At 40.1% G+C, this 23,483-nt stretch overlaps 1 protein-coding gene across 14 annotated transcripts in view; it reads left to right on the top strand.

Moving 5' to 3' along the window:
- Positions 1-23,483, top strand: part of mbnl2 (muscleblind-like splicing regulator 2) — a 108,075-nt gene that overhangs the window by 46,441 nt on the left and 38,151 nt on the right. For all 14 annotated transcript variants that reach the window (XR_005944462.1, XM_041199738.1, XM_041199739.1 and 11 more), the window contains 3 exons: positions 13,611-13,775; positions 15,783-15,986; positions 19,559-19,822. Coding sequence is in view for 13 of the 14 variants with exons in the window: in XM_041199738.1 (XP_041055672.1) it covers positions 13,611-13,775; positions 15,783-15,986; positions 19,559-19,822 (633 nt within the window). In the remaining variant the exon portion in view is untranslated. The remainder of the gene's footprint in view (positions 1-13,610; positions 13,776-15,782; positions 15,987-19,558; positions 19,823-23,483) is intronic.

Below are 23,483 nucleotides of genomic sequence, written 5' to 3' on the forward strand. Positions count from 1 at the left end.
TCTCCTTGCTCTCACGCACTCTGTTGTCTCCCCCTCTTCCCCCCCGCACCCCCATCTCACTGCTCCCCCCCCTGCCCATCTCCCCTGCTTCCCCCCTCTGCCCATCTCCCCCCCTCTGCCCAACTCCCCCACTTTTTTGCTTGCCCTTTTTAAGTTAGTATGTTTTGTGCTTCGGAAGGCACCTGGCTGTTGTGGCAGGCACCTTTTTGTGTTTCAGGTGCAGGAGGAGTTGGCAAGATATATTTTCTGCTAATGAATGCCATGCATTGGTTAAGGAGGAATTCTGCCGTGAGAGGAGTAGGGTAAGAGCAGGAATGAAGTGTTGAGTAGAAAAGTATGTGCTAGGGTTGCTGAGGGTGAAGAGTGGCAGGTAAACATCAGAAAAGATGAAAACAGGAACTCTGAGTTGCAGCTGCCTTTTGGGTCACAGATGACATCTATGAATGAGAGTTCTCCTATCCATCTTGTAAATACTGGTCCTGGGACTATCATATTTCGAGACCCCATTCATTGAGTAATCAGACACATGCTTGATCACCAACTCATTGTTAGAGGCTGATCAGTGATTGAGATACTAAGCTCAATACTTATCTGATGTGGGCTTTGCAGCAAATATCTAAAACGGGCTTTATTCTACCTATATGCATAAGCGTTTAAGATGTATTTTGAGATTTGAGGGTATTCAGGAATAAGACTGATTTACAACAACAGACAGATTATACTTTCTCATTGTGTTGCTTGAGACCCAAGCATAAGGAAGCATCAATACTGAATTGTTGATCTAGGAGGAAGCATGGCCTTGTGTTTTCCTCCTATTCATTTTCATTCCCAAATTGCAAGGAAATGAGAATGCAGAACGCTGCTGGCACTAATAACTTGACTGGCCTTAAATTGTGGCTCTTTCCCATCATGGAGTGATCTAATCTCATTACTAAGACCATAATTATTGAGTCATCTGCTTCATCTAGACACAGCATGCTTCTCATCGTAGAAAATAGCCTGTGCCTTCTGATTGTCATACAGGAGAAAACTGAGTCATGTGCATGAAATAATTCTCATCAGAAAAATTGTTCTTGGAATCGCTTTCCTTTTGGTTTTGACTGACACTGTTGAAAAGAATAACTTGGAAACCTCATAATGCAACCAGCGTTGTGAGGGAGCTAAATTAACAGCCAGGATTATAAGTATTCCAAGGTAATATGATATAGTTTCAGTTCCTTTTACGCCAATGTGTAATCAGCAAATCATCCTATCAAAGTAGCTCCAGTGACATCAGTAGGCTTTATTTCTTTTAAATATAATAAAAGAACAGCAACAACAAAGTAAAGATCAGTTTTTGAAGTAGATAGTTATGACCCTGATATTTCTGCATTAGCGAAAATGGGGGAAATGCATATTTCTTAAATCAGGATTTTTTTAAAATATCGAAACATTGAAAACAGCAACTGAGAACAAAACCAATTTAATGAGCCACCAGCAAGTGATGGTAATATGTTTTTATTTGGGAGACTACGGCCCCCAAAAGTGGAAAGCAGATGCTTTGGGTGCCAGTAAAGTGCTGACATCGTGGATACTGTCTTGGTGACATGGAAGATCTGGCTGCAACAAATAAGTAATGGCTTTGCTACATGGCAGATAAAATTTAATGCAGAGAATTGTGAAATGATGCATTTTGCAAGGAAGAATGAGAAGCAATATAAATAAAATGGTATACCTTTAAAGGGGAGACAGGGACAAGGAGACCGGGGGTTCACATTCAAAATCTTTGAAGATGGCAGGACCAGTTAGTCAGGTTTTTGAAAGCATACAGGGACCTGGCTTTGAAATAGAGGCAGAGAGTACAATTAGGAAGTTTTGCTAAAACCTTAATTTATAAATCACTGGCTAGGCCTCAGCTGGAGTATCGTGTCCAATTGTGCTAAATATAAGGGAGGATGTAAAGGCCTTGGAGAGGGTCTGGAGGAGATTTGCTAGAAGGACGGCAGGGATGAGGGCCTTCAGTTATATGAAGGGACTGCAGAAGCTGGGGTTGATCTCCTTAGGGTAGAGAAGGTTATCGAGGTATTCAAAATTTGGGAGGATTTGGCTAGATCTGGCAGGTTGGAAACAATAGAGACAGATTTAGAAAAAGAACCAAAAGGGAAACAACTTGCAGAGTAAAAAAAAAACTTATGATCTGGAATGCGCTGCCTGAAAGGGCAATGGGAGCAGCTAGATTCAATAATAACTTGCAAAAGAGAATTGGATAAATATTGAAAAGGAAACATTTGCAAGGGAGATGGGGATAATTAGATATGCTCTTTCAAAGAACAGGCGCAAGCACTATCTGCGATTCTACTTAAAAGACCACAAAGGTAAATCTTAATATTACTAAAGTAGCTGAACAGGAAATGTTTTCACCCAAAGGAAATAGACTGTTGATAAAAACATGCAAAAAAAATTAACGAGGATACAGACAGAAACCTATTGTAACTGAAAATAACAGTTATGCAAATTACATTCAAGCTATGGTGGGAGATGATATTCTGCAGGAAGCCATTTCTCTGGTCCCTGTGAGACTGTCTCAGTCGCCATGGTGTGTTTATAGGCAAATCATTATATGTAGCTGTGGAGCTCCACTCCACACAAGGAAACCACAATTGAGACAGCATTAGAATAGAGAATATGGAATTAGTCACATGTACAATTTGTTATCCAAACTCCCAAGATTCCATTCATGACCGAAGAAAGGCTTGCATTTATATAGCAGCTAATGAAACAGGTTTTCTTTAAATTTGGCACCCAGAGTAGGACACAATACTACAGCTGAGGCCTAACCAGTGATCTATAAAGGTTTAGCAAAACTTAGTGTGCTCACTATGCCTCTATTTCATTGCTCTTTATATAAAATAACCTGACTAGCTTGTTCTGTCATCTTCAAAAAAAATTTGCATGCAGTATATTACTTTGAAGTCCATTCAGTTCTGTTTAGTAAACTATTTACAGTTTGCTTAGCGAATGTTTACGGGCACCCATGAATGAGGAATATTGAAATCTCATACATTGAAAGCTCACAGTTTTATTCTCACAAGTCGTTGGAGCAGAGAAGACTGAGTGGTGACCTGAGTGAGGTGTACAAGATTATGAGGGGCATGGATAGGGAGCAGCTGTTCCCCTTAGTTGAATGGTCAGTCACAAGGGGACACAAGTTCAAGGTGAGCGCCAGGAGGTTTGGGGGGATGTGAGGAAAAACTTTTTTACCCAGAGGGTGCTGACGGTCTGGAATGCACTGCCTGGGAGGGTGGTGGAGGCGGGTTGCCTCACATCCTTTAAAAAGTACCTGGATGAGCACTCGGCACGTCATAACATTCAAGGCTCTAGGCCAAGTGCTGGTAAATGGGATTATGTAGGTAGGCCAGGTGTTTCTCACATGTCGATGCAGACTCAATGAGCCGAAGGGCCTCTTCTGCACTGTGTGATTCTGTGAAGTCAATGGATATATCGAGCTGTCCTCCAGTAAGGACATGCATAGACTAACACAAGCTCAAGGGGTTGTCACTTATTAGAGCAGCATTTCTGTGCCCATCAGTTGGCCCTGTATAGATGACTGCAGATACTGTCTCTGATAATGCTGAACCTACATCTGGCACTGATTGTCCATTACACTTGGTTCATGTACAGGCAGTGTTCTGTTGCCCATGTGACAATGGTGGTCACGCACTACTTAATTAGGGATGTACAGAATTGGATATATCCACAACCAACATGTTCAAACAGCATAGAGGGCAAAAATGGCAGTGAATCATAGCAAACATGCACTGTACTGCTTTATAAAATTAAATTTATTTTTGATGTGTCTTGCACTTTTTTATTATTAGAAAATGATCAGTTGCCCAAAAACAGAAGTGCCCAATACCTGAGTTGTCTCCTGGGGATGCAAGGAAAGCCTTTGTGGTGCAACAGTTGAGGGCAGTGATCATCTCATGGTCACAGGTTGCACTTTGCAAATGATTGCCTGTCTCTATAAGCCTTTGGTCAGGAGCATGCCTGGGTGAACCTATGCCTCTGATTGACTCATTGATCATGCCCAGTAGCTGACTGTTTCAGATTGTCTGTGCAGGTTGTACTCCACTTGTGTCTCCTGCTTCCCCAGGGTGTGGTCTCCTCCTTTACTGTGAGAAATTTGCCAGTGTCTGCTACACCCATGCTTTCCAGCAAAAAAAACCTCAGATACTTTTCACAGTATTCGCATTCAAAAATGAATTTTCCAATGATTTGAATTAAACAGCATAAATAAGACAGCAGTTTGGGAAAACTTGAATTAATCAATATTAAAATAAGAGCGACTTGGCTTTAATCTTCCTGTTTACTAAGCTTGCTGGCAAGGTGCAGAATAGTAATTTATAAATTCTGTTGTTGTGAGCTAGTGCACAAATTCAACCAGCTTTAGCAAGTAAAAATCTTTTTTTCTTTGCTCATGTTCTGTTGGACTTTGCAGGATTGCAAATGTTTAGAGGAGCAGTGAACATGGACAAATTTGGCCATTTGTGCATTTTCCTGACATTACGGTTAACATGGTTGATCCAGAGTTACCCTTATCTGGAATCCACAATAATCTGAATATTCATCAGGGAATGGTTCAAATGAGTGCATTTTGCATTTGGAAAACCAGAAGGCTCACATTCCCAAGCACAACATTCCAATCTGGGAACAAACCTATTTTGGTACTTGCTTATTACTTTGACAAAATGGTACTACTCAATTTGTACTTAGCAGAATCTTAGCTCAGAGATCCCTGTGGCCATCTTGCACATTGTGTTCCGGTTTCTGTTGCTTGTGCAACACTGTTTTTAGCCTCACTGCTTTCCTCCCCCATTCAGTGTCCATCCTTCTGTCACAGACTCGGTTACCCCCTGCTCTCTGCTCAGCAGATCAAGGTCCCAGTCTAGGACTAGATCATTGAGTGCCATGTCCTGTTACTGATGTTTTAAAAATACTTTAACAGGTGAAAGTTAGCAATTCTTGCAACATTGGGTCAGCCATTTTAAATTTATTGTGGCAGCCATTTTGGTAACGATTGTAAGCTATGCTACTTTTTATTCACATCTACCTTTTTTGCTAAGATTTGTAAGCATAGGAATGTTATGCCCTTTTTTCTAAGATGGAGACTTGATGGTGACAAAAATTACTTAAGGAGCAACAGGCTACATTCCTGTTTTACTTATTCCAGGTCGCTTTGGTTAATGATTTGAAATAAAGCTAATGGGTGGAAAATGTGACTGGAAAATGTCTGCTTAATTTTTTTTATATGCAGGCAGCTGTACTGAGTTCTAAACAATGAGCTTGTGTTGACAACAGCTGCAAAAAAAAAGTTACTTCCACTTGAAGATGCTTCAGCTGCTTTTCATAACTGTCAGTAATGAGTTACACAATATTATCAATGATTCATGTGTTTAGCTACAACAATGTGCGATAAAGGAAAAAAGTAATGTTACTAGCTGCAGCATTTTAGCCCATTTAAGACGCAAGCTAAGGGAATTTATCTTCGATTAGCTTCAGACTTCGAGTCAATGTTTCAGAGCTTTGTTCTGGAACTTTTTAACTAACTTTCTTTCCTTTTGTGCTCTGTGCTCAACCTCATCACCGTATAAGCTGCTGACAGGCTGGAGGAATAGTGTCGCCAATTTGGCCATGCCCATTGTCTGTGGTATTCTTTGAACTGTACTTTTCAGGGAAGGGCAGGTATTTCAATTTTCTGACCCTGCACTTCCCAAGAACATTCAACCTAATCACTTGTTGCACAAGATTAGACTTTGGTTAGGACCTGGAATGCGCTGCCTGAGAGTGTGGTGGAGGCCGATTCAATCCAGGCTTTCAAAAGAGAATTTGGATAATTATCTGAAGAAAAGAAATTAGAGTAGGCTAGCGAGACTAGCTGCGTTGCTCTTACAGAGAGTCCACACACGATGGGTCGATTGGCCTCTTTCTGTGCTGTAACCATGACTCTGCAATTGGGTAGCACTTGCTGAACAATCCCAAGTGTGCTAAGAATTCTAACAACCAACTTAAGATTCAGTCGGGCTCACAACGTGGCTCACTTAAGCTTGCTAGATGCTAATATGTTCATATGCAGGGACCTGTCCTCTACAAGCAGAAAGAACATGTCCAGGCATTGCGCCCTTTTTAACTGAAGAAAAGCATGGGGGTATTAGTTCCCTGCTGCATTCTCCATGGCAGCACCTCGACCAATCGGAGTCGACTTGCCAAACAATCAGCACCCTTTATTTCATGCAGAATGAATTGCCTCTCTTTAAAATTTGATATTCTTTTGTCTATCCTGATGAGTGCAAGACAAAAAGCTTTGACAGCATGTCTCTTTTTTCAGCAATACTCAAATTCTATAATTCTATGATAATGAATGCCTACCATTAAAAGACCCACTGATAAACAGAAACTTCCAATATGCCCAAAGCATGTTCATGTTTTACTCCAATAAGTATTGATTGTCCTTTGAAGTACCTCAGTCGACTTAAAATGTGGCTTCTAGGGCAATGTGCTCCATGCTTTTTGCTCTGTGATAATTATCCTGAATTTAATTCTAGTCATCACTTTTTCTTCCACTAGAGGCAAGTGGCATTCCCTATTGATTCTTTCATTAATTTCATGCCATGATCAGATAGTCCCCAGCGATAAGGAGGTTAAGGAATTATCAAGCCCAAGTTCACTCCTGTAACTTGATGCATTTATTCTAGATAACCTGATAAATCACCAATTTGCATTTGTATATTGCATTGAACATGGAACAGCCCAAGGTATTTCACAAACAGATGTAAGAAAACTGGACACAAATATAGAGGTTAGGAGTGATTCCATAATGTAGTGAGAGAGAGATGATAGGGATTATAAAGGTGGAAAGAAAGGTAATGTGATTTAGGGAGGGAACTCGAAAGAGTGGGACCAAAGCAGTGAAAGCTCTGCCACAAGTGCTGGACTGCACAGAAGGTCACCATCAAAGGAATGGAATATTTGGGAGGAGATTAGAGATGGGGATGGGGCAAGTTTAAATTTAACACATTGGGGGGGGAGGTAGCATTTATTGTCCATCCCTATTTGCCTTTGGGAAGGTGTTGGTGAGCTGCCTTCTTGAGCTGCTGCAATCCATGTGGTGTAGGTATGCCTACAGTGCTGTTAGGAAGGAAGTTCCAGGATTTTGACCCAGCAACAATGAAGGAACAGCAATATATTTCCAAGTCAGGATGGTGAGTGACTTGGAGGGGAACTTCTAGGTGGTGGTGTTCCCATCTATCTGCTGCCCTTGTCCTTCTAGATGGTAGTGGTCATGGGTTTGGAAAGTGCTGTCGAAAGAGCCTTGGTGAATTCCTGCAGATTGGATAGAAAAAGCTGTATGAGGAAAAAGATTCACACTAATCCTATTTGCTCAATCACAACCCAGTCTTCTTGGCCTACAAACTGGCTCCTTACCCTCAGTGTGTTAAATTTAAACTTGCCCCATCCCCATCTCTAATCTCCGCCCAAATATTCCATTCCTTTGATGATGACCTTCTGTGCAGTCCAGCACTATTGGCAGAGCTTTCACTGCTTTGGTCCCACTCTTTGGAGTTCCCTCCCTAAATCACATTTACCTTTCTTTCCACCTTTAAAATCCCTATCATCTCTCTCTCACTACATTATGGAATCACTCCTAACCTCTATATTTGTGACTTATGTCCAATTTTCTTACATCTGTTTGTGAAATACCTTGAATCCTGTGAATGAATTTAAAAAATTTAATGTGGATTTTGCAGGTTTATTTGAGCTTAATAGGGCAGCTCGAGTTCCCCATGTTGCTATTTTAGCATATGTGGACAGGTCATTATTTAGATACCATGTGTTATTGTAACTAATGATTGGTTTGCTACAATAGATGCGGCAAATTATTCATTCTTTGCCTAATAAATAAGCGTGAAAAGCAAGTTCCCTAAATTCATTCCATTTGGGACCCAAATGGATTGGATTTCATGAGAATTCATTGTTTTGCTGCCACCCACCACTTAACCAAATAAAGCTCAAATAAAATTACACCCTCAGGCTTGAGGAACTTCGTAGCCGGTGATGCACATTTTAAAGTGTTGCAGTGTGCTGTGCCAGTAATTCAGTTATATACTGCTAAAAGAATTAAATATTGTCAATGTCTGCTGATGAACCCACGAAGAGTCAGGTCAGTATGGTGTTAGGAGGACACTGCAGCTATACAAATGTAGTGTGGTAGATGTTTGACAAGTACAAACAGATTTTTTTTAGTCAAGTCGTGGGCGTCATCACCACACACCATAGCATGAAAGAGCATACTAATCTAAAACTGCAGTGGTGCAACTGTGCTCCTTCACTGAAAACCAAACCAAATGGTGTTAGTTTGTGAATGAGCTTGTGTACTAAATACTGTTAAGATTGCATTATCCATTCATCGGAGTGGATGGCAGCATAACAAATGTAGCCTCGATAGCACTTGCTGCAGTAACGGATGTATGCCGCATATTATCGGAAAGATCTAAACATTTGTCATCAGCACACCGAATTTCATTGTGAATGATGATAACCGAAATTCTCTGCGCTTCTTGCTGAAAGAATGCATTTATCAAATTAGGTTTTGCCAATTAGAAAATGTAAAAGGTGATTTAAATACTTTAAGAAAAACCTTTAGTTCACTAGCTGCTCTTCACTGTTCAACTCCAGCCTGGTTTTTCCCCTCCAACCATAATATTATTAGCAATAATTCTGTAATAAATTATGGTTTATTAATAGGTTGGAAACAAAACAAATATGTGGAAATCAAGAAAATGGGGATAGCTTTGGATTTCCAAATCTAATCTAAGCAGACTTCAGAGTGAATTCAGTTCGAACTGTCCCTCATGCTTGCTTAGAGCTGTGGGGCTCCAGCCATAGAGAGGTAAGATGCAAGTTTGCATCTGAAATTCACACATTAACATCATCTGATGTCAGCTGGTGTGTGGGTACAGTTCCAATCACAGGAAGGAGAAAATGAAAATCAATGAAGATACCCTTATGTATTTCCCATTATCTACTCAGTACCTGATTGAGACTTCTGCAGTTTAATACCACTTTGTGTACCATATGATGGAATGATTCTGTGGCATTTTCCTTCAAAACATCTTTGGCTCAGTTGGTGGCAATCTCACCTATGAGTCACAAGGTTCTGGGTTCATGTCTCACTCCAGGGCTCAAGTACAAAAATAGGGGCTGACACACCAGTGCAGTACTGAGGGAACACTGCTTTGTTGGATGTGCCTTCTTTCAGATGAGGTGTTAAACCAAGGCTCCATCTGTTTGCTCAGGTAGTTGTAAAAGATCCCGAGGCACTATTTTGTAAAAGAGCAGGGAAGTTGGTCCCAGTGTCCTGGCCAATATTTATCCCTCAATCAGCATCACCAAAACAGATTACCTGGCTATTAACACATTGCTGTTTGTGCTAGCTTGCTATGCACATATTGGCTGCCACATTTCCTATTTTAAAACAGTGATTACAGCTCTAAACTATTTCATTGACTATAAAGCACTTTTGGTGGTCATGAAAAATACTATATAAATGCAAATCTTTCTATTTTACTTTGTGTGATATGGTATTAATTTTAATTGTAATTTTGGTTTTCATTTTATTGAACCAATAACCTGTTATGGGTGATTGAGAGCAAGTAATAAGTTGTAACTCTTGTTGCGATCTGAACCACTTAATTCATTTAGCTTCATTACTCCAAACTGCAGTGTGATGTAGTTGATTAAATATCAAGGCTTTAAAAGTCAATGTGTAACAAAACTTGATTATTGCTGCAGGAGGTTTAGAATTCTTGGTCTAGCTCATTTAAAGGGCAAAGTTGTCTGTCTTTTGTTATTAATTTTCAGTCTCAGACAGTTCCCAGACAAGTCTTCAATTGTGCAGACATGCCGTCTTTGGCTGTGACTTTTTTTTTCCCTTACCATGAACCACCGACTGACATAGAAGGGTTCATGATTGATAACTGCAGCAAGTTCTGACATCACTCCCTAATGAATCCAGAGACATTTTGAGATGGCTGGTTTACTGAAAATGTAAAAATGCATGCGCAGTTGATCATCTTCAATATATTCTATCTATCCTTGACTTGCACACAATAATCAGAGAATTAAAATCCATGTCAACGTGCACTTACCTTGCATCTGTGCTGTAACTGAGTAACATTTATTAGTGTTGGAAATCTTTTTTTTCTATTTAATATTTCATGGGATGTGAGCATCACTGGCGAGGCCAGCATTTGTTGCCCATCCTCAATTGCCCTTGAACTGAATGGCTTGCTAGGTCATTGCAGAGGGCAATTAAGAGTCAACCCCATTGTTGGCCAGACCAGGTAAGGATGGCAGATTTCTTTCCCTAAAGGACATTAGTGAACAAAATGAGTTTTTACAACAACCAATGATGGGTTCATGCTCACCATTATTGAAACTAGCTTTCAATTTCAGATTTTATTAATTGAATTTAAATTCCACCAGCTGCTGGGATTTGAACCCATGTCCCCAGAGCAATAGCCTGGGCCTCTGGATTACTAGTCGAGTGACATTACCACTGCACCACCATCCTACCCCTCTTTGTAAGCTTTATAAATAATATACTTGCAGTTTTAGAACAAGGAGGGCTTGGGGAAAATCTTCCTGATTTGTGTGAAATATTAATGCCAATGTTACAATTATCAGGCCTGTCTTAGACATTTGTGCAAGTTGGCACCATATTCCTCTCCCTAACTGGGCCCATGTTCTTCGAGTTCAAGAAATAATTTTGGCTACAAATTATGTAAACTAATATCCAAATCAATACCACAAAGTAATCCAGAAGAGTGTAATAGTGGGACCTGTTTGTTATATGAATTAAATACATGTATCATGATCTTCGCCTGCACGCGCTTTCTAATTTTCCGAAGGGTGAATTGATTAACACTTTAGTGAGATGAGACCGGAGACAATTCATTGAGCTGCTTTATTTTGATGTCAGTAAGTGTATATACAGGGTAACAATTACAACAATCGCAGATATCACCATATTTTAAATTAACTCAGTTCCTCCTTGTGATTTAAAAACAAGAGTAAAAGCACTCCATGCTGCACTGGTTAGCTCTTTAGTAACTGACTTAAGCTTTACCTGCCTCTCTCAACAGATATTACCAACTAACTTTGAACAGGTGTTCATTGAATGTTGGGTGAGACAGTAAGCTGTGAGGAGGACGCAGAGGCTAGAAAAGGACTTGGACATATTAAGTGTGTGGCAAGAATGTGGCAGATTGAATATAATGTGGGGAAATGTGAAGTTGTACACTCTGGTAGGAAAAATAGCAAAGCACAATATTTTCTAAAGGTGAGATTGGAAAATGTTGCTATCCAGAGGGATCTGAGGTGTCCTTGTATACCACAGTTCGCAGAAAGTTAACATGCAGGTACAGCAAGCAATTCAGAAAATCAAATAGTGTATTAGCCTTTATGACAAAGGCATTGGAGCACAAGAATAAAGACGTCCTACTTAATTGTAAAGGGCCTTGGTGAGATTATACCTGGATTACTGTTTTGGTCTTTCTGCCTAAGGAAGAACATACTTGCCTCAGGGGAGTGCGATGAAGGTTTGCCAGACAAATTCCTGGGATAAGGGTATTATTCTATGAAGCATTGAGCTTCCATTGAAGCATCTAAAATTATTAGGTGGTTTGACAAGGTGAATGCTAGGTAAGTATTTTCTTTTGCCTGGGGATTTTAGAACTAGGGTGGGGATAGGGTGGGTGGTTGATGGGAAGATGGCCGCTGTCTCAGAATAAGGAGTCGGTCTATTAGGACTGAGATGAGGGGAATTATCCTGCCTCGAAGGGTTATAATCCTTTGAAGTTCACTGCCCCAACTCAGTCATTGAGTATGTTCAAGGCAGAAGTCAACAAATTTTTGGATGCTAAGGAAATCTAGGGATATGGGAATAGTGCAGGAGGTGGCGTTCAGGTGAAAAATCAACCATGATCTTATTGAATTGCAGAGTAGGCTTGAGGGACCACATAACCTATTCCTTTTCTTATATGGGCCCAGGAGTTGGCCAGTATATCTGCCAATTAAATGAACTTAGTTCTGCAGAGGACAGAAGTTATGATGAGCCAATCCTTAATGTGTGAATGATTACTGGAAGATTTCCTTTTTAATTTATTCTTGGCAAGACAATATTTATTCTCTAGTGCCCTGAGGACAGTAAGGGTTGTGGGACTGTGGGTACATGTAACGGTTGCAGGTTCCATTTCATGTAGGTGAGCCACTGGCATATCTTCAAAACGGTTCAGAAACTTTTGTAAAAGCAAAAAACTGCGGATGCTAGAAACCCAAAACAAAAATACCTGGAAAAACTCAGCAGGTCTGACAGCATCTGCGGAGAGGAACACAGTTAATGTTTTGAGTCCGTATGACCCTTCAACATACGGACTCAAAACGTTAACTGTGTTCTTCTCCGCAGATGCTGTCAGACCTGCTGAGTTTTTCCAGGTATTTTTGTTTTTATTTCAGAAACCTTTGTGCTCACTTTTCTAATGCCAGCTCACAAATTGTTGAATTCAGTTTCGTAGGAATTGAACTCTCAACATCTGGGTTTCTAGACCAGTGCCATAACCATTGGATTAACATAGCTGATGCACCAGCAGCTTTGACATATGTCCTGCATTGGTGGGCATACCAGTTTTGATTGTCTTATTATCTGTCAGTTGAGTTCATTAACATACCAATTGCAGAATTGTCTACCTCCTCCTGTGAAGTTAACAGGATACTGGACATTTGAGAATGAACCCTTAAAAACCTTAAATCTGTTTTCATATGCCTCATAGATCAAATTAGAAACAATCCCCCATTGCAACATTGAGAAATTATTTAACAAATGTTAATATCTAAGGGTTAGTAAGTTGGAGCTTCAGTAAGACAGGTAGCTCACGGCAAAAGTGCCTGAACAGTGGTTTATTAAACAACATGTAAAATCGCTAGAGTACTTGCAAGGACATGGATCTTCCTTACACGAGAAAATAATAAATGGAGAGAACTGTGTTCAGATGCAATTTATGTTGTCAAAGCCAAGTGCAGAAGTCTACATTTTTTTTTGTGCTTAAGATTGCTGTCAGTTTATTTTCTGCAGCAAATATTTCAGTAGGGTTACTGACTCCATACAGTTCATCTTTGAATATTATGTATTATGAACTATTTTACGCAGGCCATGTTAGGTAAAGTTTCTCCCAATTGAAATTGGCTACTGAGCCCTTGCCTGGTTTACTATGAATCAAATGTCAACTCAAATCACAGAAAGGATAACACCAAGTTTAAATGAATTAAATCTGGTCTTGTGCTTTGGTTCAGTTGGTGGTCACGCTTTTTATCATTGGCAGTATTGTCTTAAATTATTTGTTGAATGTTTGTACCCACTTTATAAGTAAAGCCTGAGTGAATTTTGGGGAGGGGAGTTTGGGTTGGGGATAGTGGAATTACAGTTATGAAATTTGTACATCTGTTATTATACATCTGCTAAATTGTAATATTATAAATGTTCCTAAACCACCTCTAAAATGTCTCCAATATCACAGGGTCGTTGCACAAGAGAAAACTGCAAATATCTTCATCCACCAATGCATTTAAAAACGCAGTTAGAAATTAATGGACGCAACAATCTTATACAACAGAAAACAACTGCAGCTATGTTGGCACAGCAGATGCAGTTTATGATGCCAGGTGCTCAAATTCAGCCAGTTGTAAGTATATATTTACCTAAAAGAAAAGCTCTTTCCTCTCCCCCCACCCCCATTCCAAACCAACTTCGCCAAAAAAATCCTTGTTTAATTCCTCATCTTCACATGCACTAAGCGAAGACAAAGTGGCTTCTCAAGGTAGAGGGTAAAAATAGAAAGAGAGTTATCCGGACACTGCTAAGCACAGTATTGGTGAAGGTCTAGAAGCAGCTTTGCCTCTCACTCCCACTCAGTGTTGAGAGAGGACATTGCGAAGGGAAAAAAGAGGGGATTCTTTTATCTTTTTAACCTTGTATCCCCCCTCCCCTACCAAAAGAAAGGGCTTTCAAGAAACTTCTGGTTTTTCCTAAGATCGCTATTTCTTTATTTGTTCATGGGATATGGACGTTGTTGGCAAGAATAGTATTTGTTGCCCATCCCTAATTGCCCTTGAACTGAGGGCTTGTCATACCATTGCAGAGAGCAGTTAAGAGTCAAGCACATTGCTGTGCATCTGGATTCACATGTAGGCCAGACCAGGTAAAGATGGGAGATTTCCTTCCCTAAAGGACATTTAGTGAACCAGGTGGGTTTTTATGACAATTGACAATGGTTTCATGGTCACCATTACAGAGACTCATGTTTCAATTCCAGATTATTGCTTGAATTTGAATTCACATTCCACCAGGTGCCATGGTGGGATTGAACCCTTGTCCCCAGAGCATTAGCCTGGGCTTCTGGATTACTAGTCCAGTGACATTACTGCAACACCACTGCCTCCCCCTATTGTATTATGTCAACCTGCCTTTAATGTCAGTTACTTGACAGGACTTTTCTTTTTATTCATTTACGAAATGTAGACATCACTGGCTAAATCAGGATTTATTACACATCCCTAATTGCCCTTGAGAAGCTGGGGGTGAGCTCCTTCTTGAACTGCTGCAGTCCATGTGGTGTAGGTACACTCATAGTGCAGTTAGGAAGGGAGTTCCAGGATTTGACCCAGCGACCGTGAAGGAACGGCAGTACATTTCCAAGTCAGGATGGTGAGTGGCTTGAAGGGGAACTTCCATGCATTTTCTGTTCTTGCCCTTCATGGTAATAAAGGTTGCGAGTTTGATGAGCTGCTGCAGTGCATCTTGTAGATGGTACACAGTGCTGCCACTGTGCATCAATGAAGGGAGTGGATGTTTAAGGTGTTGGATGGGGTACCAGTAATGCAGTTAGAACATTTGATCAACAGAAGCTAAAAATGCTTTTAAATGTATTTTCTTTGAAAAGTGAGAACCACCAAAGAGATTTACATTTGAATGAATAACTTCACAGTACAACCATGATTTTGCTACGGTGATAGCTGCACATGTTCTTTTGTATGCAGTTTTGAAAATACGTTTATGATTATATTCAATTTGTATTCACACTGCTGTTTTTGTACTGATAGATGTGTACAGACCCTTCTATTACTTTTTGCCACATTCAGAGCCTGCAGAAGTTGACTTCCATCATTCTCTATGGATCCCCTTACCATCAGAATATTATCTGTGCTTTTATGTTTGGGGGAATCTATATTTTTCAGAGCGAAATGAAGAAACAAGTCACCTTGGGTCTGTCCTGAATTGTTAATATGTTTCTCCATTCCCCATTAGCATCTCCTTGGAATCAGTAGAAGCTCTATGGTTTGACCTAAGAGATGCCCTGCTGAATTTTCAATTACATTTAATAGTTCTCATTCTCACGTTTAGTTCTTTCTGCTGATAATACTGAAAAGACAATGCCATTATTGCCTGGTTTATATTTTTCTGGATACCTTTTGTAAAGTTCTTTTGTTTCTTTTCTCAATTGACAAAGTCCCGTGTAGAGAAAAAAAATCTGTTTTCCCTTTGGAAATGGAATTTCTCAATAGCTAAAGAATTTTCTAGAATAAATGCTGATTCTACTTGGTTTGGTTGGGGAAAATGTAATAATTTTCTGTGCTACTTCATCCTTGTCACTTTTTTTTTTAAAAAGACATATTTTTGTTTTCCTTCCCAGGCCACGTTTCCAATGAATCCTGGCACAGGAGTAAATCATCATGCTTTTAGTTTTAGTCCTTTTCTGGCACCCATGCCTCACAGTGTTGGGTTAGTTCCAACAGAAGTTCTCTCTAGTGCTCCTGTCCTTGTCCCTGGAAGCCCACCCATTTCAGTTGCTGGATCAGGAAATATGCCGAAGCACATGAGAACAGACCGGTTAGAGGTAAAAACATTGCATCAGTAGTATAAATGTTGTGTGATTTTGGTGCATCTTGCTTTTGTTCTTGTATCCATGTTCATTGACACTGGGCTTTATAACACTATAGCACATGTTGGAAATATAAAGTCGGCCAGCATCTGAAAGATATGTTAACATTTGTATTGGCTCTCCATTGGAACTGGCATGGTTGGGAGGAGAGTCACTTTACAGACCATTGAGATTTGTGGGGAGAACAACAGGCCGAGAGTTCAGATTTGCTAAACTCATTGCACGAGGGAGCAAATGATGCATTTGATAGCTAGGCTGCAAAGAGATTTTTTTCAAAAGGGCGTTTAACAGATGTCACCTCAGTTAGGTATGTGCAATAAGCTGAAAATCTAAAAAGGTGAATTAAACTTGGTTTCAAAATGAAAGGAAAAGCAACCAAATGATGGGAGAATCTAAGGAGAAGTTGAAGAAGACAGGTGAGGCCTAAACTTGTTGAATTTAATGCTTGAATCAGAGAAGTGAAGAGCACCCAGGTGAAGGATGCGGAACTGTTTAAGTTGTTGGCTGAGTTTCGCCATCAATGATGAAGCAACGTTGCTCACCACTGATCTCGAAGAAAGTTGACCACAAAGACCTAGCAATCCTTATGACATGGATTTCCTTCTTCCTTATGTTAGTTTGAACCTGGCAACAAGTCAAAGGTATCCAACGGCAATGATGTCAGCAAACAGGATAAACGGCTAATCATATTGAAGTATTTTCACACCGTAAACCCAGAAATAAAATGCACCAATTATCCTTCACTTTCAATTAAATCTTAAAGCAAAATAAATGATTTGGACCTACACATGGGGTTAGGATGAAGCTGAAATATCATAACTTACATTTCAAAATTAAGTGTTTTTTTTAAATCATTATGAAATTTGACATCACACAAATATAAAATTAGTTTTCCAGGGCCTAAGAGGTTTTTCAGCAGTAATTGTGAACTCGGACATTAAAAACCCATTAACACCTCATTCAACAAGGTGTAACTTTAAGGGTTTTTGCAGTGACATTAATTGTGTAAAAGGACAAGTTCTTGTAAGCTCAATGATTTCTAATTGCTGTCTGGGGGAACTTCAGTATACACTGAACCACTGATCGCAACTTCTGGAGTTTCACATTTATCTGCGTGCATGTGTGAACTGCAGAAGTTGCTGTCAATCTCAGAGAACCAATGATGGTGAATGCTGACAGTTTCGCCGACGTTGCTGCCACAAATTCCAGGCTATTTGGAACTCAGTTGGAGTAGTTCAGGAGACCAAAGATGGAAATCTCGGAAATTGAAATGAGCAGGTGTGCGTAGATCAGATGGAACATAGCCTCAACCTGCATTTGGTCTCCTCAATATGGTTCAAAAGATCAGGAGATGCAAATTTATTAAAAACTAATACAGCAATAATTAATGTAAACTAACATATGACTGACATTCCAACTTATTATTTAAGAGAATTCTGACTTTTTGGACTTTTAAGCACATAGGAGACTATATCATGCAGTAGACTGAAGAAGGTGCATGTAAAACGCTGTCCCTCTTGGAGAGTATTTGGATTGAAAGTTGATTAAAGAAAAGAAACAAAATATTGTTAATTGCTGTCTTTTGGACTGGAGGATTTAAATGCTGGTGTCTCCAGGGATCAGTATCAGGACTACTGTTCTTAACTATAAATAAATTATTTGGATTATATACAATTTCAAACATTTGCAGGCAGCACAGAAATAGGGAGTGCATCTAACTGTGAAGAGGGCGATGAGTGATTTCAGGAGGACATCCACGGGTTGGTAAATTGGATAGCTGGCTATCAGATGGAGGCTGATGCAGAGAAATGAGTTAATATATTTTGACAGAAAGCGAGATGAAAATGTGCCAAATGATAAAACATTAAAAGGAATAGAGAAGCTTAGAGACTTCTGGAGTTCAGCCAGAGAAAACTTGAAAATATAAGAAGATAAGAAAAGTAGGAGAACAAGATCTCTAAGCTTTATATTAAAAAAAGGATCCTAAGTTTTATAACTACGAGCCTAAGAGTACACAAGCTCAGAAGTTATGCCACAGTTGTGCACTTGTGGGCAGCCTACTTTATCAAGGATCTCAAGGTCATGGACAGAATGCAGAGGTGATTTACTAGTTTGTCAGGGAAGAGAGATGAGAGAAACTATATTTTCTCAATGGAACACAAATGGTTAAGAGCAGATCTAATAGAGTTCTTCAAAATTATGATTAGATTTGATGAGGTAGAGATGAAAACAATATTTTCATTAGTCAGTGAATAAGTAACTAGGGAGCAAAAGATGAAAGAAGAGAATTTTTTTCTGCGCGGGATCATTAGGGCATGGAAGTTTCTTCAAGATGCATTGGTGGAAGCTGAAGTAATAACTTTTCAAAAGGAATTAGATATTTGGAAACATTTTAGAGGGTATCTGGAAAGGGTAAGAGAATGGGGCTAAGTTGGCACTGTTTCACAGAGGAGCTGGCACAGTTGGCTGAATGGTAGCTGCCTCTGCTCAAATCCCTGCAGTAGCTGATAGTTCTTAATGTTGGAACAGTAAATCTCAGAGAACAATTTAACCATGAGGATGGTGAATGCACTGTCGTCAAAGTCAATTATGTCCTCCCCAAAACAAACGCGTACCTTCCAACAGCAATTACTTCATAGAGGCTGAGGGTAGTAAACTCTGGCTGATAGTTATTTGTTTGGCTCCAGAATGCTGTGGAGGGTTGTATCCACTCACTGCAGGTCCCGGCTGAGATGAACAACCTTTGGCACTGGTCAAGAAACAAATCTGAGGCCTCCCTGGCCCATATGGCTCAGTTATATAATATGCAGTACATTTATTTACTGAACCATTGGGAGCTTAGAAACGAGTGTTTAATTGAATGTAATTTGAGTTCCATATCTTGGACTAATTGAGAAATACACTTTTGATCAGTTTGGTAAGCAGTTAACTTGGCAAATGATTTCTGTACACTATGGACAAAAAAAGGCTTAAAATATTTTGCATTTATTTTTTGCCATGCTTTTAAAACTGTTTATATAATTTTTATTCCTGATTTTCTTTTTTGTTTCATAACAAAGCCCATTGTTGTCACATCTGGTGAAATAAAAACAAGTTTAGAATGTTCTTAGAGCACAGTAAGATCAGCAGAATACAGAAATGGACGAATCACGTTGATTGTGCTTAATTTTATTTGTGTCTTGTACAATTGCTCTAAACTGCTGTCTTCAAATGTGAAATTGACAAGTTAACATCCTCATGAACCTTCTAATTTTGCCCCAGTAATAAAAGGTGCCCCTAGATTTCCTGGAATTGTTATTACTCAGCAATGTAAACTTCAAGAGGGTGATGTTCACAGAATCAAAATTTTCTCATACCAAATTTAAATTTTGCTCATTTAGGTGAGATATCATTGCACCCTTTACTGATGAATGAATGTTGTCCTGAACTAACTTTTAGGTTTGCATTTAACTTTGCTTTAAGCCTTAGAATGGTTACAAATTAAACAGCTTCACCAAATCTAAGTACAGCACTGTCTCTTTTGGCAGGTGTGCAGGGAGTTTCAGCGAGGGAACTGCACACGGGGTGAGACCGATTGCCGTTTTGCTCACCCTGCAGACAGCACAATGGTGGACACCAATGACAACACTGTGACTGTCTGTATGGATTATATCAAAGGTCGTTGCTCAAGAGAGAAGTGCAAATACTTCCACCCTCCTGCCCACTTACAGGCCAAAATAAAGGCAGCGCAGCACCAGGCCAACCAGGCTGTGGCAGTCGCTCAGGCAGCTGCTGCAGCAGCGACAGCAATGGTAAGTTACTTAACGAGATAACACACCACAGATCAACTTATTTTGCAACTCATAAAATGGTTAAGTCAGATTATGTTTTAGATGAAAGTCACCCACCGATGTGCTGCATCTGATGCAGTTTTCCTAGTGGTATTTTTTTTTTAGCAGAACATTAGAAATATTAGGGTTAATAAATAGCATATTGGTGTTTGCCATTGAGTACCACCGGCATCATATTGCAGTACATTTGAGCCTTAATTTCTAACCTTGCAGTGTAGAGGAGAAAGTAATTTATTTTTCTTGGGAAATGAAGCAACTGGATGGGAAAAGCAATTAATTGTTGTTTGGAATCTATTGGGTGATAAATCTTACTGGTGTTAAACTAACAGTAATCAGAACTGTTGGCTTACAGTTGCTTTAAGCAAGATTATTTGGCACAGTTAACTTTGAAGCAGCAACATGGTAATTCAATCAAGCCAATATCAAATTTCTATTTAAATAAGTCAGTATTTTTCTATAATTTTATATACCATTGTATGGCTGGATTCTGATGCAGATTTGTTATGGAAACCAATAAAAAAAAGGACAGTAAGCATGAAATTTAGAAAAAAGACATAGCTTTTGAGACAGGATACCATCATTAGGGCTAATTTCTTGTAGTTGCACTACAATTTAGAGTAATGAAGAAAAATGTGTTTTCCACAATGCCTAAAGGTCCTCTTTTCTGCTTTGTTTCAGGTTTGAAGTTACAGTTTCTGCTTAAACTCTGTTTTATTGCAGTATATGCTTTTTTTTTTCTCTGAGCAGAGTTTATCTTCTGTTAGCAGTGCACATAGATAAAGTTAGAATTTGCTTCTGGCTGTAATGTGACCAAGATGAGAACAAACAATGAATTTTAACAAAATGTTACAGGATTCTGCTTCCTGCAAGGCAAAGCAAATGTTAGCTGGCTTTTCCTGTCATTCATTTTAAAATCAGCTTTGGAAGTGGGAGTGATACCTATCTGTCTTGTTACATTGTCTTTTTTTTATTCGTTCACGGTATTGGGCGTCGCTGACTAGGCCAGCATTTATTGCCCATCCCTCATTGCCCTTGAGAAAGTGGTGGTGAGCTGCCTTCTTGAACCGCCACAGTCATGTGGTGTAGGTACACCCACAGTGCTGTTGGGGAGGGTGTTCCGGGATTTTGACCCAGCGACAGTGAAGGAATGGCGAGATATTTCCAATTCAGGATGGTGATTGGTTTGGAGGGGAACTGCCCGGGGCTGATGTTCCCATGTGCCTGCTGCCCTTGTCCTTCTAGATGACAGCAGTTGTGGGTTTGGAAGGTGCTGTCTAAGGAGCCATGGTGAGTTCCTGCAGTGCATCTTATAGATGGTGCGCACTGCTGCTCCTGTGCATCAGTGGTGAATGGGGTGAATGTTTGTGGGTGGGGTGCCAATCAAGTGGGCTGTTTTGCCCTGGATGGTATCGAGCTTCTTGAGTGTTTTTGAAGTATTCTATCACAATCCTGGTAGATGGTGGACAGGCTTTGAGGGGTCTTTGAATAGTCAAGTCCTCAGTTTTGATATCCCGAGTTTTTGTCTTGAGCAGCACTGGATCAAACTCTTGTAGTCTCTAGGTCAATTAAACCATTGAGAGTGCTATATTACTGCATTCAAAGTGATAGAAGTACAATGGGATTAGTCCAAATCAGTGTAAAGCTCTGATATAAAAACAGAAAATGCTGGAAAAACTCAGCAGATCTGATAGCATCTGTGGAGAAAGAAACATAGTTAACATTTCGAGACTATGTGACCCTTCTTCAGACGTGAAACGTTAACTCTGGGCAGATTTGGGGGTGGGGCCCGCTCGCCGACAGGGAAATGATGAGGAATGACTTTGGGAGGAATCCCCGACATCATCCTGGTCCATTTAAATATTGAGGAAGGCGGGCGGACAGCGAAATCAGCTGTCCGCCCGTTGACCTGTCAATAGTCAATTAAGGCCATTGACAGGATAATTAAGCTTGTTAAATGCCCTGCCTGTCCAACCTTAAGGCTGGCAGCCCCAGCGGGCTTCTGATAATACATGAAACCTCATCCACTGGTGGGATGAGGTTTCATGTCCGTTTTTAAAAACTTCAATAAAGTTTGTGCTTCTTATTAACATGTCCCATCTCGTGTGACATTGTCACATGAGGGGGACATGTTAATAATTTCAATATTTTTCTATTTAAGATTTTTATACTGTCATTAATCTTCCTGAGACAGCACCTAGTCTCAGGGAGATGTGTGCTCTTCAACAGATGGGGAATCCCCCCACCCCCCGGACAGGGAACGCATAGCGCTTCCCCTCGGGCAGGCCGCTGGGCGGGCCTTAATTGGCCCGCCCACTCAAAATGGTTGGGGGCCCTATTTCGGCGGCGGAGTTCAGCTGCCCACCCACCATCGAGCCGGTGGGATCCAACTGCCCATCAAGGTAAAAATTCTAGCCTCTGTTTTTCTCTCCACAGATGCTGTCAGACCTGCTGAGTTTTTCCAGCATTTTCTGTTTTCATTTTAGATTTCCAGCATCCGCAGTGTTTTGCTTTTATCATGGAGCTCTGATATCCCTGAAATCCTATAATTTCAAAATGAGACATTGGTTAACTTCGCTTTTATCACAGATGAAGATTTAATGATGCTTTTACTCCATTGTTTATGAAGTTTGAACTTACAGCATTTGAATTGTGCAGATTCATTACAGCTGGCTCCTCTTCCCCATGCCCTTGCATTTATTCTTTAAATGGTTATCATTGGAGATCCCCAAATTTTTCACTTGAGCTTTCAAGCTCTAAATGTTTTCAAATCTCTGGATGGCTTTGCGCCAACCTATATTATTCATTTTCTCTCGCGCATGCCTTTCATTTGTTTAACTCCAGACGACCGCTTCTCACTCAATTCTTGCTCTGCTCCACTGTTGATGATGGCTTATTGAGCCACTCTGGCACTACCCTCTCAAGTTCTTCATCCAGTTTCTGACCGATTGTTTGACTGGGCCTTCAGTTTTCCATTCCAACCTCCCCACTCCACTTGCATTTCCTGATGCTCACTGTTCACAGTATCTTTGTTTCCTGTTCTGAAACACTCGGGACATCATCTTGCTCATATGGAGTACCACATAAATGTGAGTCCAGTTTCATGTGATGCTGCGCATGCTTTGAATTTATTTCCAGCGTTTCAACACTGGTTTAAGTCATGTTTCCATTCGAGTTCACATTCTGGCTGTTTAAGTCCTGTATGACTACTTGTTATCATTGAGTCATCACCCATTGGTGTACAGTTTAGAAATTGTGCCCAGTTCGCGTGCCCATTACCCAAATGGGATGGGTAATTTCCTTTTTCACAATTGTGTTTTGAAATTTTTCAAACATGTGAGTTTAATTTTCTTGAATGGAAAATTGTTTTGTTAAATATTTGACTGAACCAAAAATCTCATTTGGCATTTTGACAGGCTGGTTCTTGAGCTTTATTTGGGTAAGAAATTACTCTATTAGCCCCTCACTGCTACAGAAGTCAAAATTGGAATGTTTTTCCACGTGCTTCCCCCGACCCCCAGGCTCACTTCCATAGAGCAATTTAGAGGGTGGCAGTGGCATAGTGGTAATGTCTCTGGACTATACAGAGGCCCAGGCTAGTACCCTGGGGGCATAGGTTCATTCC

Source organism: Carcharodon carcharias, chromosome 11 (genome assembly GCF_017639515.1).
Source record: "Carcharodon carcharias isolate sCarCar2 chromosome 11, sCarCar2.pri, whole genome shotgun sequence".
Taxonomy (NCBI): domain Eukaryota; kingdom Metazoa; phylum Chordata; class Chondrichthyes; order Lamniformes; family Lamnidae; genus Carcharodon; species Carcharodon carcharias.